Source organism: Ranitomeya variabilis, chromosome 3, assembly GCF_051348905.1.
Source record: "Ranitomeya variabilis isolate aRanVar5 chromosome 3, aRanVar5.hap1, whole genome shotgun sequence".
In the NCBI taxonomy this organism is placed as follows: domain Eukaryota; kingdom Metazoa; phylum Chordata; class Amphibia; order Anura; family Dendrobatidae; genus Ranitomeya; species Ranitomeya variabilis.
In genome coordinates this window covers 262,697,553-262,714,370 of record NC_135234.1, presented here as the reverse complement: position 1 = coordinate 262,714,370, position 16,818 = coordinate 262,697,553, and the positions used below count along the sequence as shown (strand labels likewise).

At 48.0% G+C, this 16,818-nt stretch overlaps 1 protein-coding gene across 1 annotated transcript in view; it reads left to right on the top strand.

The window, feature by feature from the left end:
• Positions 1–15,444, top strand: part of LOC143815811 (acidic mammalian chitinase-like) — a 45,639-nt gene extending 30,195 nt beyond the window's left edge. Inside the window, exons 9-11 of the mRNA XM_077295427.1 lie at positions 14,469–14,585; positions 14,681–14,822; positions 15,042–15,444. Of these exons, the coding sequence (XP_077151542.1) occupies positions 14,469–14,585; positions 14,681–14,822; positions 15,042–15,304 (522 nt within the window). The 3' untranslated portion in view covers positions 15,305–15,444. The remainder of the gene's footprint in view (positions 1–14,468; positions 14,586–14,680; positions 14,823–15,041) is intronic.
• The last annotated feature ends 1,374 nt before the right edge of the window (positions 15,445–16,818 follow it).

Here is a 16,818-nt window from a genome sequence, read left to right as displayed (position 1 = left end):
TGGGAGAGGAAACCTTCATTGGAACAAAGCGGGAAGAAAGCCACACCAAATCCCCAACACGTAGTCGGGGACCCACACCGCGGCGGCGGTTGGCAAAGCGCTGAGCCCTCTCCTGTGACAACTTCAAGTTGTCCACCACAAGATTCCAGATCCGCTGCAACCTATCCACCACAGAATCCACCCCAGGATAGTCAGAAGGTTCCACATGACCCGAAGAAAAACGAGGGTGGAAACCAGAGTTGCAGAAAAACGGCGAAACCAAAGTGGCGGAACTAGCCCGATTATTAAGGGCAAACTCAGCCAACGGCAAGAAGGTCACCCAATCGTCCTGATCAGCAGAGACAAAACACCTCAAATAAGCCTCCAAAGTCTGATTAGTTCGCTCCGTCTGTCCATTAGTCTGAGGATGGAAAGCAGACGAAAACGACAAATCAATGCCCATCCTACTACAAAAGGATCGCCAGAATCTGGAAACGAACTGGGATCCTCTGTCTGACACAATATTCTCAGGGATGCCGTGCAAACGAACCACGTTCTGGAAAAACACAGGAACCAGATCGGAAGAGGAAGGCAGCTTAGGCAAAGGAACCAAATGGACCATCTTGGAGAAGCGATCACATATCACCCAGATAACAGACATGCCTTGAGACACCGGAAGATCAGAAATGAAATCCATGGAGATATGTGTCCAAGGTCTCTTAGGGACAGGCAAGGGCAAGAGCAACCCGCTGGCACGAGAACAGCAAGGCTTAGCTCGAGCACAAGTCCCACAGGACTGTACAAATGACCGCACATCCCTTGACAAGGAAGGCCACCAAAAGGATCTGGCCACCAGATCTCTGGTGCCAAAAATTCCTGGGTCACCTGCCAACACCGAGGAATGAACCTCGGAAATGACTCTGCTGGTCCACTTATCAGGCACAAACAGTCGGTCAGGTGGACAAGAATCAGGCCTATCAGCCTGAAATCTCTGCAACACACGTCGCAGATCTGGAGAAATAGCTGACAAGATAACTCCATCCTTAAGAATACCAACAGGTTCAGCGACTCCAGGAGCATCAGGCACAAAGCTCCTGGAAAGAGCATCGGCCTTCACATTCTTTGAACCTGGTAAATACGAGACAACGAAGTCAAAACGGGAGAAAAACAATGACCAGCGGGCCTGTCTAGGATTCAGGCGTTTAGCAGACTCGAGATACATCAGATTTTTGTGATCAGTCAAGACCACCACACGATGCTTAGCACCCTCGAGCCAATGACGCCACTCCTCAAATGCCCATTTCATGGCCAACAACTCCCGATTGCCCACATCATAATTTCGCTCAGCAGGCGAAAACTTCCTAGAGAAAAAGGCGCAAGGTCTCATAACAGAGCAACCAGGGCCTCTCTGCGACAAAACGGCCCCTGCTCCAATCTCTGAAGCATCCACCTCAACCTGAAAGGGAAGCGAGACATCAGGCTGGCACAAAACAGGCGCCGAAGTAAACCGACGTTTCAACTCCTGGAAAGCCTCCACGGCAGCAGGAGCCCAATTAGCCACATCGGAGCCCTTCTTGGTCATATCCGTCAAAGGTTTCACAATGCTAGAAAAATTAGCGATAAAACGACGGTAGAAGTTAGCGAAACCTAAGAACTTCTGAAGACTCTTAACTGACGAGGGCTGAGTCCAATGAAGAATAGCTCGGACCTTGACTGGGTCCATCTCCACAGCAGAAGGGGAAAAAATGAACCCCAAAAAGGGAACCTTCTGTACACCAAAAAGACACTTTGAGCCCTTGACAAACAAAGAATTTTCACGCAAAATTTTAAAGACCATCCTGACCTGCTCCACATGCGAGTCCCAATTATCAGAAAAAACCAGAATATCATCCAGATAAATGATCAAAAATTTATCCAGATAGTTCCGAAAAATGTCATGCATAAAGGACTGAAAAACTGAAGGGGCATTAGAGAGCCCAAAAGGCATCACCAAGTACTCAAAATGACCTTCGGGCGTATTGAATGCGGTTTTCCATTCATCACCTTGCTTAATGCGCACAAGGTTGTACGCACCACGAAGGTCTATCTTGGTGAACCACTTGGCACCTTTAATCCGGGCAAACAAGTCAGACAACAGCGGCAAAGGATACTGAAATTTGACAGTGATCTTATTTAAAAGCCGATAGTCAATACAAGGCCTCAAAGATCCGTCCTTTTTAGCCACAAAAAAGAATCCCGCACCAAGAGGGGAAGAAGACGGACGGATGTGTCCTTTCTCCAGAGACTCCTTGATATATGAACGCATAGCGGTATGTTCAGGTATCGACAGATTAAACAGTCTTCCCTTAGGAAACTTACTGCCTGGAATCAAATCTATTGCACAGTCACATTCCCTATGAGGAGGCAATGCACTGGACCTGGACTCGCTAAAGACATCCTGATAATCAGACAAATACTCCGGAACTTCCGAAGGCGTAGAAGAAGCAATAGACACAGGCAGGGAATCCTCATGAATACCACGACAGCCCCAACTTGACACTGACATAGCCTTCCAGTCCAGGACTGGATTATGGGTCTGTAACCAAGGCAGCCCCAAAACAACCACATCATGCATTTTATGCAAAACAAGAAAACGTATCACCTCGCGGTGTTCAGGAGTCATGCACATGGTAACCTGTGTCCAATACTGCGGTTTATTTTCTGCTAATGGCGTAGCATCAATACCCCTAAGAGGTATAGGATTTTCTAATGGTTCAAGAATAAAACCACAGCGCTTAGCAAATGAGAGATCCATAAGACTCAGGGCAGCACCTGAATCTACAAACGCCATGACAGGATAAGATGACAGTGAGCAAATCAAAGTTACAGACAGAATAAACTTAGGATGCAAATTACCAACGGTGACAGGACTAACAATCTTAGTTATACGTTTAGAGCATGCTGAGATAACATGTGTAGAATCACCACAGTAGTAGCACAAGCCATTCTGGCGTCTATGAATTTTCCTCTCATTTCTAGTCAGGATTCTATCACATTGCATCAAATCAGGTGTCCGTTCAGACAACACCATGAGGGAATTTGCGGTTTTTCTATCACATTGCATCAAATCAGGTGTCCGTTCAGACAACACCATGAGGGAATTTGCGGTTTTGCGCTCCCGCAACCGCCGGTCAATTTGAATAGCCAGGGCCATGGTATCATTCAGACCTGTGGGAATAGGAAAACCCACCATAACATTCTTAATGGCTTCAGAAAGGCCATTTCTAAAATTAGCAGCCAGTGCACACTCGTTCCAATGTGTCAGCACGGACCATTTCCGAAATTTTTGGCAATACACTTCAGCCTCGTCCTGGCCCTGAGACATAGCCAGCAAGGCTTTTTCAGCCTGAATCTCAAGATTGGGTTCCTCATAAAGTAAACCGAGCGCCAGAAAAAACGCATCAATATCAGCCAATGCCGGATCTCCTGGCGCCAACGAAAAAGCCCAATCTTGAGGGTCACCCCGTAAGAATGAAATAACAATTTTTACTTGTTGAGCAGAGTCTCCAGACGAACAGGGTCTCAGGGACAAAAACAATTTACAATTATCCCTGAAATTCTTAAACTTAAATCGGTCTCATGAAAACGGTTCAGGAATCGGTATCTTGGGTTCAGACCTAGGATTTCTGATAACATAATCTTGTATACCCTGCACACGAGCAGCAAGCTGGTCCACACTTGTAATCAAGGTCTGGACATTCATGTCTGCAGCAAGCTTAAGCCACTCTGAGGTAAAGGGGAAAAGAAAAAAAAAAAAAAAAAATGAGAGAGAAAAAAAAAAAACTCAAAATTTTCTTTCTTATAATCCCACTTCTGCAATGCATCAAACATTCAATACTGGCCTGGCATACTGTTATGACCCCAGTGGACAGGGTCTCAGAGGAACGTGTAAGTCTGCGAGATACAAAAATCCAGCTCATAGGGCTGTGGTAACTGGGTTGACCAAATAGCTACTCCTAACGCCAACACTAGAAGTAGCCGGGGATCATGCCTACGGTGATCGCTAGATGACTCGCGCCAGCCGGAGAATCTAACTACCCCTAGGAGAAGAAAACAAAGACCTCTCTTGCCTCCAGAGAAAGGGACCCCAAAGCAAGATACAAGCCCCCCACAAATAATAACGGTGAGGTAAGAGGAAATGACAAACACAGAAATGAACCAGGTTCAGCAAAGAGAGGCCAGCTTACTAATAGCAGAATAAAGCAAGATAACTTATCTGGTCAACAAAAACCCTATAAAAATCCACGCTGGAGATTCAAGAACCCCCGAACCGTCTAACGGTCCGGGGGGAGAACACCAGCCCCCTAGAGCTTCCAGCAAAGGTCAGGATACAGATAGGAACAAGCTGGACAAAAATTCAAAACAAAACCAAAGCAAAAAGCAAGGAAGAAGACTTAGCTTGAAATACAGGAACCAGGATCAAAGGACAAGAGCACAACAGATTAGCTCTGAATTCAACGATGCCAGGCATAGAACTGAAGGTCCAGAGAGCTTATATAGCAACGCCCCTGAACTAAGGGCCCAGGTGAGCATATAGGAGAAGACAGAAGCTCCAGTGTCAAATCACTAATGACCACTAGAGGGAGCAAAACGCAAATTCACAACAGATATGCAGAGGAGAGATTCAGCTCTATGCTGAGTAAACGGCAGAGCGCTCTCCAAAACCGAGACGCAAACTGGGGACCCCGGTCGCTGACAATTTTATCAGGCATTCCATGTAGGCGGAAAATATGTTTAATGAACAAAGCCGCCAAGGCCCGTGCAGAAGGTAACCGTGGAAGCGGCACCAAATGCACCATCTTGGAAAAATGATCGGTGACTACCCAGATAACGGTGCAGCTACGAGACTTGGGTAAGCCCACCACAAAGTCCATCCTGACCATTTCCCAGGGCCTGTCTGCCACCAGCATGGGGTAAAGTAACCCAGCAGGCCGTTGCCGAGGAGACCGATTCTGGGCGCAGGAGACACACGCCCGAATTTAGTCCCCGACGTCACAAGCCATATGCGGCCACCAGTACGTCCTCGCCAAAAGCTCAGATGTCCTCTTGGTCCCAAAATGTCCACCGACTCTGGACGTGTGAGCCAAAGAGAGAACCTCTGGTCGCAAATTCGCTGGTATGAAAGTCTTGCCCGGGGGCACGGACTCAAGCGAAACCGGAGCCACAGTTCTCAGGCTCTCAGAAGGGACAATAAGCCGAGGCTCCTCCTCCTCCTCAGATGACACTACGGAGCGGGAGAGAGCGTCGGCACGAGTGTTCTTCTCCCCGGAGAGAAAATGGAAAGTAAAATGGAACCGGGAGAAGAACAGGGACCATCTAGCCTGGCGAGAATTCAGCCGCTGGACCGTCTGTATATACAGCAAGTTCTTGTGGTCAGTGAACACTTGGAAGGGAAAGCGAGCTCCCTCCAAGAGGTGTCTCCACTCTGAAAAAGCCAACCTAATGGCTAGCAACTCCCTGTCCCCGATGGAATAATTCCTCTCCGCTGGTGTGAAGGTCTTGGAGAAAAAGAAGCAAGGATGCTTCCGACCTTGAGCATCCTTTTGGAAAAGGACTGCTCCAGCACCAACGGATGAGGCATCCACCTCCATGATAAATGGCTTATCTACATCGGGGCGATGTAGGATTGGAGCGCTAGCGAAGTGTGACTTAATCGAGAGAAAGGCCTTGGAGACCTCCTCTGACCACAACTTGGGATTTGCTCCCTTCTTGGTGAGGGCAACCAAGGGAGCTACCAAAGTTGAGAAGTGTGGAATGAACTGGCGATAGTAATTAATGAACCCCATAAAGCGCTGCACCGCTTTAAGAGAATGGGGTTCCTGCCAGTCCATCACAGCCTGTAGCTTGGCAGAATCCATAGCCAAACCCTGGGCAGAGGTGATATAACCAAGGAAAGGCAAGGACTCCTGCTCAAACACACACTTCTCCAACTTGGCGTAGAGGGAGTTTGCCCGTAAGAGGTCGAAGACTTTGCGAACATCTCTCCGATGGGAGTCAATATCTGGAGAGTAGATGAGAATATCATCCAGATAGACTACGACCGAGGTGGTGAGCATATCCCGGAAAATGTCGTTCACAAAGTCTTGGAAAACGGCTGGCGCATTACAGAGCCCGAAGGGCATCACCAGGTATTCATAATGCCCATCCCTCTGTCATGTCGGACGCTGTTCAGACCAGGTCGTTCGACAGACAGCGGTAATTCCGCTTCTGACCACTATTTGCTCATTGGCGTCGGCTAGATTTTATCTAGCTGTTCCGGGGTTAATTTACCTGATCCTCGGATTGGAAGCTGGGCCATGCCCATTGCCTTTAAATAGTTCTCCTGATCATTGGGCGCCGCCGATTATAGCTTCTGTCTTGTGCGTTGTTATCTCGGTCTGGAGTGGAGAGCTGGTTGTTGGAGATTCGTTGCTGGTGGTGTATTTTCCTTAGTCTTATTTACTCCTTCCTATATTTGTATTTATTTTGCCCTGCACATTTATAGTGTATTCCTGAGTGACTGCGCCGTGGTGTATATTTTCCTTTATCCTTGTCTTTGCTAACTGTGGGTATTGGAGTATTACCTCTTCACTGGGTGGTGGGTAGAGGTTTCAGCCTAGGGTTGAAACAGGAGACAGGGTGAGGTTCGAGGCCTGGACATGCACACCATCAGTGTAAACTCCAGGTAGAGGGTCAGTCAGGATTTCCCTAGTCTGAGGGAAATTGCAGGGGCCTGGGTTATTAGCTCTCGCTCACCTAGTTCCCCCGTGATATTATAATCGGCCCAACAAAACAAAAAAAAAAAAGGGGTTTCTTTTTTTTTTCTTTTGTCATGGATCCCATGACTTCCGTAACCCGCCAGTTGGAGGCGCTGTCCTACAGGTCACTGAGTTGAGGGGGGCAGTTCAGCAACAGGGACTAGCAGTATCTAATGTGCAAGCTGGAGCGACAGGAAGAGTTGCTGAGCCTAAATTCCCTTTGCCTGAAAAATTTGCTGGGGAACGCAGTAAATTTGTTTCTTTTCGTGAAGCTTGCAAACTATATTTCCGTATGCGCCCGATCTCCTCGGGTAATGAGGCTCAGCGTGTGGGCCTGGTGTTGTCACTGTTAAGCGGGGATCCCCAAGCATGGGCATTTTCTTTGCCATCTGATTCTGCTGCATTTGACTCTGTGGAGAGTTTTTTTTCCTCTCTTGGAAAAATCTACGATGAACCTGACAGAATGGCTCTAGCAGAATCTAAGATACGCACTATTCGCCAGGGGGAGCGAGTTGCAGAGGATTACTGTTCTGAACTTCGTCGCTGGGCAATCGATACACAATGGAATGATCCAGCATTGCGGAGTCAGTTTATTCATGGGGTCTCTGGAAGGGTTAAAAAAGCCCTTCTGATGTACGAGACTCCTGCTTCTCTAGATTCCGCTATGAGTCTGGTTGTCCGCATTGATCGCTGTTTGCGTCAGGGGGAGCATGAGACACCGCCTATGGAAGAGGGTTTAGGTTCACGTGAGGTTGCTGCAGGTGAGTCCACGGAGCCTATGCAAATCGCAGGGGTGTCACATGTGAAGCGTCGAGCCCCTGAGCTCAGGAAGCAGGGAGCCTGTTTTTACTGTGGTAAAACTGGTCATTTTATTAACATCTGTCCTCTGCTGTCTAAGAAAAATGCAGTGGCGGAAAACTTCTAAGCTCAGAGGGTGTGGAGGAGACCAATCTGAGCTTATGTATATCCTCCATGGTGGTTTCTCAATGCATGCTCCCTGCTAAGGTTTTTATCGCTGGCAGTGAGCTGCCAATTACTGTTTTTGTGGATAGTGGTTCAGCCACAAATCTGATTGATGAGGAGTTTGCGCGCACAGCAGGTTTTAGGATTGAAAAACTGTCTCACCCTATCCGCGTGGTCACCATCAATGCTGCTCCTCTCTCTCAGGGGGAGATTACTGAATTTGTGGCTGAGGTGAAACTCCACATTGGGGTTCTACATTCCGAGCGGGTTACATGTAAGGTGCTCAGGAATCTTCCTGCTCAGGTGGTTTTGAGTTTTCCTTGGTTGTCCATGCACAACCCAGTAATTGACTGGAAAACTCAGGACATAATTCAGTGGAGCGAGTTCTGCCAGGAGAATTGCCTGGCCACATGTGTGGCTGCGGTGACTTCAAGCGTTCTGGAGTCACTTCTGGATTTTGTGGATGTGTTCTCTGAAAAGGGTTGTTCAGAGTTGCCGCCACATCGTCCCTATGACTGTTCTATCAGGTTGAAACCAGGGGCTAAGTTGCCTAAAGCAAGGATGTTTAACATCTCCAGTCCAGAGAGACAAGCGTTAAAAGATTGTATTGCTGAAAGCTTGAGCAAAGGGCACATCAGGCCGTCATGCTCGCCGGTGGCAGCAGGGTTCTTCGTGAAGAAGAAAGATGGCGGATTACGCCCGTGTTTGGATTTCAGGGAGTTGAACCAGATTACGGTTCGTGATCCATACCCGATGCCACTGATACCAGATTTGTTCAACCAGGTGGTGGGTGCTAAGTAGTTTACCAAGCTTGACCTCAGGGGGCGTACAACCTCATAAGAGTCCATCAAGGTGATGAGTGGAAGACGGCTTTTAATACCCCTGAGGGTCATTTTGAAAATTTGGTGATGCCTTTTGGGTTGACTAACGCACCTGCAGTGTTCCAACATTTCATCAATGATGTGTTCTCACATGTTTTGGGGAAATTCGTTATCGTGTGCCTAGATGACATCCTCATATATTCTTGCGACTGTGATGTGCATTTAAATCATGTCAGGCAGGTGTTACAGCTTCTCAGAGAGAATGAGCTGTATGCTAAACTTGAGAAATGTGTATTTTCTGTTCAAGAGTTGCCTTTCTTGGGTTATATTGTGTCTGCTTCTGGTTTTAAAATGGACGCCGCTAAGGTGCAAGCGGTGCTGCATTGGGAACGTCCTGATAACCTGAAAGCACTTCAGCGGTTCCTTGGGTTTTCTAACTACTATAGGAAATTTATCAAGGATTTTTCCATCATTGCTAAACCGCTAACTGACATGACTAAAAAGGGTACCAATTTCTCCGTTTGGCCTGAGGCTGCTGTGCGCGCATTTGAGTTTCTTAAGAACAGTTTTGTTTCAGTCCCCATTCTTGTGCAGCCAGACGTATCAAAACCCTTTGTTGTGGAAGTCGATGCGTCTGAGGTTGGTGTGGGGGCGGTACTATCTCAAGGCTCATCTTTGAGTGGTTTGCGTCCGTGCGCCTATTTCTCCAAGAAACTGTCCTGTCGTCCGCCGAACGTAACTACGATATCGGCAACAGGGAGTTGTTGGCAATCAAGTTGGCCTTTGAGGAATGGCGACACTTCTTGGAGGGGTCGGTACATCATGTTACTGTTATTACCGATCATAAGAATCTGCTGTATTTGGAGTCAGCCAAGCGTCTGTCCCCCAGGCAGGCTCGCTGGGCATTGTTTTTCACGCAGTTCAATTTTGTTGTCACTTACAGACCGGGGTCTAAAAACACTAAGGCGGATGCTCTGTCCAGGTGTTTTCCAGGGGGTGAACCTCGGGAAGATCCAGTACCCATTCTCCAAAAGGGTGTTGTGGTTTCGGCTCTCACTACCGAGGTTGAGGCTGAGATTGCCGAGGCTCAGGAGGAGGTACCATCTGAGCTTCCCATCAACAAATCTTTTGTACCGCTTCATCTCCGCTTAAAGGTTTTGGCGGAGCATCATGATGCTGTTCTGGCTGGCCACCCATTGGTTAGAGGTACCTTGGAGTTGGTGTCACGTCGGTTTTGGTGGCCCAAGATCCGACAGGACGTGGTCTCATACGTGTCAGCTTGTACCACGTGCGCTAGGGCTAAGACGCCCCGCTCCCGTCCTGTTGGCACACTACTTCCTCTTGAGGTACCTAGTAAGCCATGGACGGAAATCTCCATGGATTTCATCACTGATTTGCCCTCATCAGCTGGGAACACGGTCATCTTGGTGATTGTTGATCGGTTTTCTAAAATGTCGCACTTTGTGTCTTTGCCTTCGTTGCCTAACGCTAAGACTCTGGCTCAGGTATTTGTGCAGGAGGTGGTCAGACTTCATGGGGTTCCGTCTGACATCGTGTCTGATAGGGGGTCTCAGTTTGTGGCAAAATTTTGGAAAGCATTTTGCTCACGGCTGGGGATCAAGTTGTCTCATTCTTTGGCGTTCCATCCTCAGTCAAATGGTCAGACTGAGCGTATCAACTAAACAGTACCTATGCTGCTTTGTCTCTGATAACCAGGAGAAGTGGTCTACCTTTCTTCCTTTGGCTGAGTTTGCCATCAATAATCACCGCCAGGAGTCGTCTGGGGAGTCTCCGTTTTTTTGTGTTTACGGGCTACATCCTCAATTTTGTACCTTGCTTGAGTCAGAGGGGCTCTTCCGGCATTCCGGAGGAGGATCAGTTAGGAGCACAATTGTCATCAGTCTGGAGGAGAGTTAAACAGCGCCTGTTGAGTGTGGGTGCTAGGTACAAACGTGTGGCTGACAGTAGGCGTGCGCCAGGTCCGGACCTGAGTGTGGATGACTGGGTGTGGTTATCCACAAAAAACATAAGACTCAAAATACCGTCCCTTAAGTTGGGTACACGGTTTATTGGTCCATTTAGGGTCACCGCCGTCATTAACCCAGTAGCATACCGATTGGAGCTCCCTACGGTGTATAAGATACACAACGTGTTCCACAGGGCTCTTCTAAAGAAGGTGGTGGGTTCTGTGGAAGCGGCGCCTATACCACCTCCAGTCTTGGTGGATGGTAATTTGGAGTTTGAAGTCTCCAAGGTGGTTGACTCTCGTGTAGTTCGTCGCACTTTACAGTACTTGGTACACTGGTGTGGTTATGGGCCTGAGGAGAGGTCCTGGGTACCAGCCTTGGATATTCATGCGGATCGGCTGGTCAGGTTTTTTCATCGTCGCCATCCAGACAAGCTGGGTCCTATAAGCCGTGAGGGCCCTGGGGTCCCTCGTAGAAGGCGGGGTACTGTCATGTCGGACGCTGTTCAGACCAGGTCGTTCGACAGACAACGGTAATTCCGCTTTTGACCACTATTTGCTCATTGGCGTCGGCTAGATTTTATCTAGCTGTTCCGGGGTTAATTTACCTGATCCTCGGATTGGAAGCTGGGCCATGCCCATTGCCTTTAAATAGTTCTCCTGATCATTGGGCGTCGCCGATTATAGCTTCTGTCTTGTGCGTTGTTATCTTGGTCTGGAGTGGAGAGCTGGTTGTTGGAGATTCATTGCTGGTGGTGTATTTTCCTTAGTCTTATTTACTCCTTCCTATATTTGTATTTATTTTGCCCTGCACATTTATAGTGTATTCCTAAGTGACTGCGGCGTGGTGTATATTTTCCTTCATCCTTATCTTTGCTAACTGTGGGTATTGGTGTATTACCTCTTCACTGGGTGGTGGGCTGAGGTTTCAGCCTAGGGTTGAAACAGGAGACAGGGTGAGGTTCGAGGCCTGGACATGCACACCATCAGTGTAAACTCCAGGTAGAGGGTCAGTCAGGATTTCCCTAGTCTGAGGGAAATTGCAGGGGCCCGGGTTATTAGCTCTCGCTCACCTAGTTCCCCCGTGACACCCTGGTGTTAAAAGCCGTCTTCCATTCGTCCAGCTCAAGGATGCGAATCAGGTTATAGGCACCCCGCAGATCTAATTTTGTAAACACCCTTGCTCCCCGTAGCCTATCAAAAAGCTCAGAAATCAGGGGTAATGGGTAGTTGTTCTTAACGGTGATAGCGTTAAGACCCCTGTAATCTATGCATGGACGTAAGTCTCCTGTCTTCTTCTGTACGAAGAAGAACCCTGCCCCTGCAGGTGACACTGACTTCCTAATAAATCCTCTTGCCAGATTCTCTTGGATATACTGAGACATTGCCTCCATCTCCGGGAGAGATAACGGATAAACTTGACCCCGGGGAGGCTCAGCACCAGGCAAGAGGTCAATAGGACAGTCATAGGGGCGGTGAGGTGGAAGGGTCTCCGCAGCCCTTTTGGAGAACACGTCTGCATAGGGCCAATAGTGTTTGGGGAGAGAGGAAAGATCTGCGGGTACCTGAGATGTAGCAACCTGAACGCACTCCCTCTGACATCTACCCTCGCAGGATTTACTCCATCCCAAAATTCTCCCTGAGGACCACTCTATATGAGGAGAATGGTAGCGTAGCCATGGTATCCCCAACAGGACCTCATCAATTCCCTCAGGAATGACTAATAGGGAGATAATCTCCTGATGTGATGGAGACACAGAAAGCGTGATAGGAATGGTTTGGTGGGTAAACTGAGAGGGTAGTGTCGACCCATTTACCACTCGAATGGTTACTGGTTTGGAGAGCATAACCAGGGGTATTGCGTGACGCTGGGCGAAAGCGGATGACATAAAATTACCCTCCGCCCCAGAGTCCACACATAGCTCTACCATAAGAGTGGATGGGCCAAAGGTAATTGTCCCCTTGAAGGACAACTTTGAGGCAAACGTCGCCGTGTCTAGTGTACCTCCTCCTACTGCCACTAGACGCTGATGTTTCCCCGGCCGCTGAGGACACTTGGAGGCAAGATGTCCTGACTGCCGGCAAACATGACAGACCTTATGTGCACGAGCGGACTGGGACTTGGGTCCCGCTCGTGTCACCTCTATGGCCTCATGTGACTCGGACGCCTGGACTGGAGATTCCAGAGGTCTGGCGAAGGTGGGAGCCAGCCAAAACCTCTGCCTACACTGGGCTCGCTCCAACCTTCCAAAACGAAGGTCTATGCGAGTTGATACAGCTATGAACTCCTCCAGTGTGGCGGGAATCTCCCTAGTAGACAAAGCGTCCTTCACATGGTCAGCCAGCCCCCTCCAAAATACGGGAATAAGGGTTTTATCCGGCCATTCCAACTCAGACGCTATCGTCCGGAAGGTAACCACAAAATGACTGACCATGTCTGAACCCTGAGTCAAAGCCAGCAGCTGGAGCGCTGTATCATGGGTGACTTGAGGTCCTACAAAGACCTGTTTCAGAGTGTCCAGAAACCGAGGAACACTCCGCACCACACGATCGTTGCGCTCCCACAGCGGCGTAGCCCACTCCAATGCCCTGTCCGACAAGAGAGAGATTATGAATCCCACCTTTGCCAGCTCTGTGGGAAAGCGTGCAGCCAGGAGCTCGAGGTGTATACCACACTGGCTCATGAAACCCCTACAGGACTTACTTATGGTCAGAACAGAGGTGGCAGTGGGTAAAGCTGCTGCAGCCACGCTAGCAGCCTGAACAGCTATTGCGGTAACATCCACCGCCAAGGTTGCATGCTCAAGAGACGTCAACCGACCCTCCAGCAGCTGGATGTACCCCTGCAACCGCTGTTCATCCGCCATTACTTAGCCAGATCCTGGCGCTAGTATACTGTTAGGGTTTGCGGAACGCACCGAATATATTTATTGATGGGATTGGTGCGTTCGCAACCCGGGATCCACCGTGCAGGAAAGATCCTGCTGCTAAGTGAATGGCGGCACAATATGGCGGTATGAACCAGCTCTGTTAGCTTCACAGAGCGGCCGAGAAAGCAAAGCTCTGTGCCCTGTTAGACTCTCACAGAGGCACAGGCTAACTACCCAGATGAGAGCAGTCAGTGGTCATGCATGCACACAACACTCCTTGCCGGAGGTGCCAGCATTCTAGGGGCTTATTTCAGCCAGGTCCTTGAATACACTCATACACAATCTCTTGCCGGAGGTGCCAGCATTCTAGGGGCTTATTTCAGCCAGGTCCCTGAACACATTCAAGCACATGACCACAGTGGCGCAAAGCACGTAACTTTGGAAGATACTAGCGCATGGCCGTGCGGCCATGCGAGCCTTAAATAGCTGCAGCACGTACAGGACCTTCCTAAAAAGGACCAATGAGAGACTGCCACAGAACCTGCATACCTACAGGACCTTCCTAGAAGGACCAATAGATTTGGCTGCAGTACCTGAGCATGTGACCCTTGATCTCCACTGAGAGATCTTACCCTGGGCATGCTCAGTGTGTGCAAAGCAGGACTTAGTCCCAGAAAAGCCTGCTCGCCGCAGATCAGTGCAGGGTACAATAGCAGAGCCTGGAGAGGCAGCAGTAACAGAATCAGGCTCAGTGAGACGCTGGGACCGACGTCTCCGCTGAGCAGGCTCCACTGCGGCTGATGGAGAATGGGAGACCGCAGCAGACATGGACCGAGACTCCCCCTGTGCAGCAGAGAAAACTCAACTCCTAACACTAATATTACTAAGAAATGGTTAGTACATTAAATTTGTATTAATTTGTTAGGTTGATTATTCAGTTTTAAATGTTTATTTTTAGTTTGAAATTCTCTGGGTTTTTTTCATTATTTTTGCACATGTAGAATGTTAGCATCTTCATACACAATACATTTACAAGCTAAAATGAGCCAAGTTAATAAAAGGTGATCTTATTTTCCTTTCCATTCATTTTCAGATCTGTAGTTTTCTGGAAGGTGCCACAGAGGTTTGGAATAGTCCACAAGCCGTCCCCTATGCCTACAAAGGAAGTGAATGGATTGGGTATGACAACCAAAAGAGTTTCCAGATCAAGGTATGAAAACAAACTGCAAGAGAACAAAGGTGATGTCTTAAACTCACATAAAAAGGGCAGAAATCATGATTTGTGTGGTTCCTTTTTGTTCATAGGCCGAGTGGCTTCTGCAGAATAACTTTGGAGGCGCTATGGTGTGGGCTCTTCCTTTGGATGACTTTAGCGGACATTTCTGTGGTCAAGGCAAATATCCCCTAGTGAATGCACTGAAATCTGCTCTGGGAATCTCTTTTCCAAGTAAGTGCTTAAGCCTACCCTGATTGCAGACTTACCAAGACTATAGAAACTATAGAAAAAACTGGCTCATTTGGTCTAGGACATTTTATACAAGTCCTGGAAAATCTAGTAAGGTTGTTTTCATATGGACCACATTACATGTAATCCATGAAGAGCAAGTCTCACTAGTAAACGTCATAGTATATCTTAGTAATATTGTTACATTTATTTATTATGCAGATTGTAAAACTTCAATAGTACCAGAAGCACCGAACACCGCAGCACCAAACACCGCAGCACCAAGCACTCCAGCCGCGCCAGCCACAGCTGCAAAAGCTCAACAAGGTAGCAGCAGTTTCTGTGTTGGAAAATCAAATGGTCTGTATCCCAGCCCAACAAGTAAAAGTCAGTTCTATAATTGCCTAAATGGAAACACCTACCAGCAAGCCTGCCAATCCAGCTTAGTGTTTGACACCAGCTGCTCTTGCTGTAACTGGCCATAAAGTAATGTGTGCAAACTGTAAAGCGCTGCGGAATATGTTAGCGCTATATGAAATAAAAAGATTATTATTATAAAGCAAAAAATGGGTTTGTCAATAAGAAAATTACTAATTAAGGGCAAATAAACGTATTCTACATGTCAAACATATTGTGTCCTTTCTGTTCGTTTTTGTATTTGGGATAATACAGTATGTGATTTGTTTGATTAAAGTATCATTAGCTTCTTTATAAAAAGATCCTGTAAGCTGCTTTACTTGGTACTAGTAATTTGTCCAGAGCGAATTGCAGAATTTATACTAAAAAAAAACACAATAAATGCAAAGTGATCATAGTATCCTGGTAAACAATTAGAAAGAATATCATAGTTTAATTGTACAGTAAGAAGAAAAAATCTTATTTGTGCCATGTTCCATGAGATGCTGTATATTAGAGATACAAACAAGACCTTTATTACATGGCATGATGCAGTGCCACCATACAGGTATATGGTGTACCTACAGGGTCGCACTGGCCTGGTGGGGAATTGGGGAAATCCCCGGTGGGCCCTTGCAGTGATGGCAGTGGGAAGAAGGTGAAGAGAGAAGAATAATACGAAAAAAAAAGTATGTGGTTTTTAAGGGTATAGACCCTTTAAAAGCGCAGGCAGAGCAGGTGCAGGGCCACACACATGCAGCATTCATTACCCAAACCGCTACGGCGCAAGTCCCGATGAGCACTGATTAGTGTGCGCCTGATGTCAGTGTCATGTGCTGCATGCGACAGGTGCACACAATTTAGCTGTCGGCCTCTACTAGGTCAGCTGACATCTTAATATGAGTGCGCCAGACCTGCAGAGGACCAGGATGGATATATGGGGGGAGCAGCACATGAGGCCATGAGTGATATATGGGGGGAGTAGCACAAGGGACAAGGATGGTTATATGGGGTGGAGTAGCACAAGGGACCAGGATGGATATATGGGGGGGTAGCAGCACATGGAACCATGAATGATATACGGGAGGGGAGTAGCACAAGGGACCAGGATGGATATATGGGCGAGCCAGGATGGATATATGGGGGGGTTAGGATGGATATATAGGGGGTCATAATGGTTTTATGAAGGGGCCAGGATGGATATATGGAGGGACCAGGATGGATATATGGGGGGAGCCAGGATGGATATATGGGGGGGTGCAAGGGCAAGGGACCAGGATGGAAATATTGAGGTGGCAGGACGGATATATGGGGGGCAGTACAAGGGACATATGAGGGCCAGGATGGGTATATGTAAGCCAGGACAAAGGACCAGGTTGGATAAATGGGGAATCCAGGATGGATATATGGGGGGCCAGGATAGATATATGGGGAAGCAGGACAAGGGACATATGGGGGCCAGTATGGGTATCTGGGGCCCAGGCTGCAGATATTGGGGCCAGGCTGGGTGAGATTATTAAATAAATAGGGCCAGGAGGAGGGACTTAATTACTGTTTGGTGGCCAGAATGAAGAACATGCTGTATTAGTTTTTGTTGACAAGT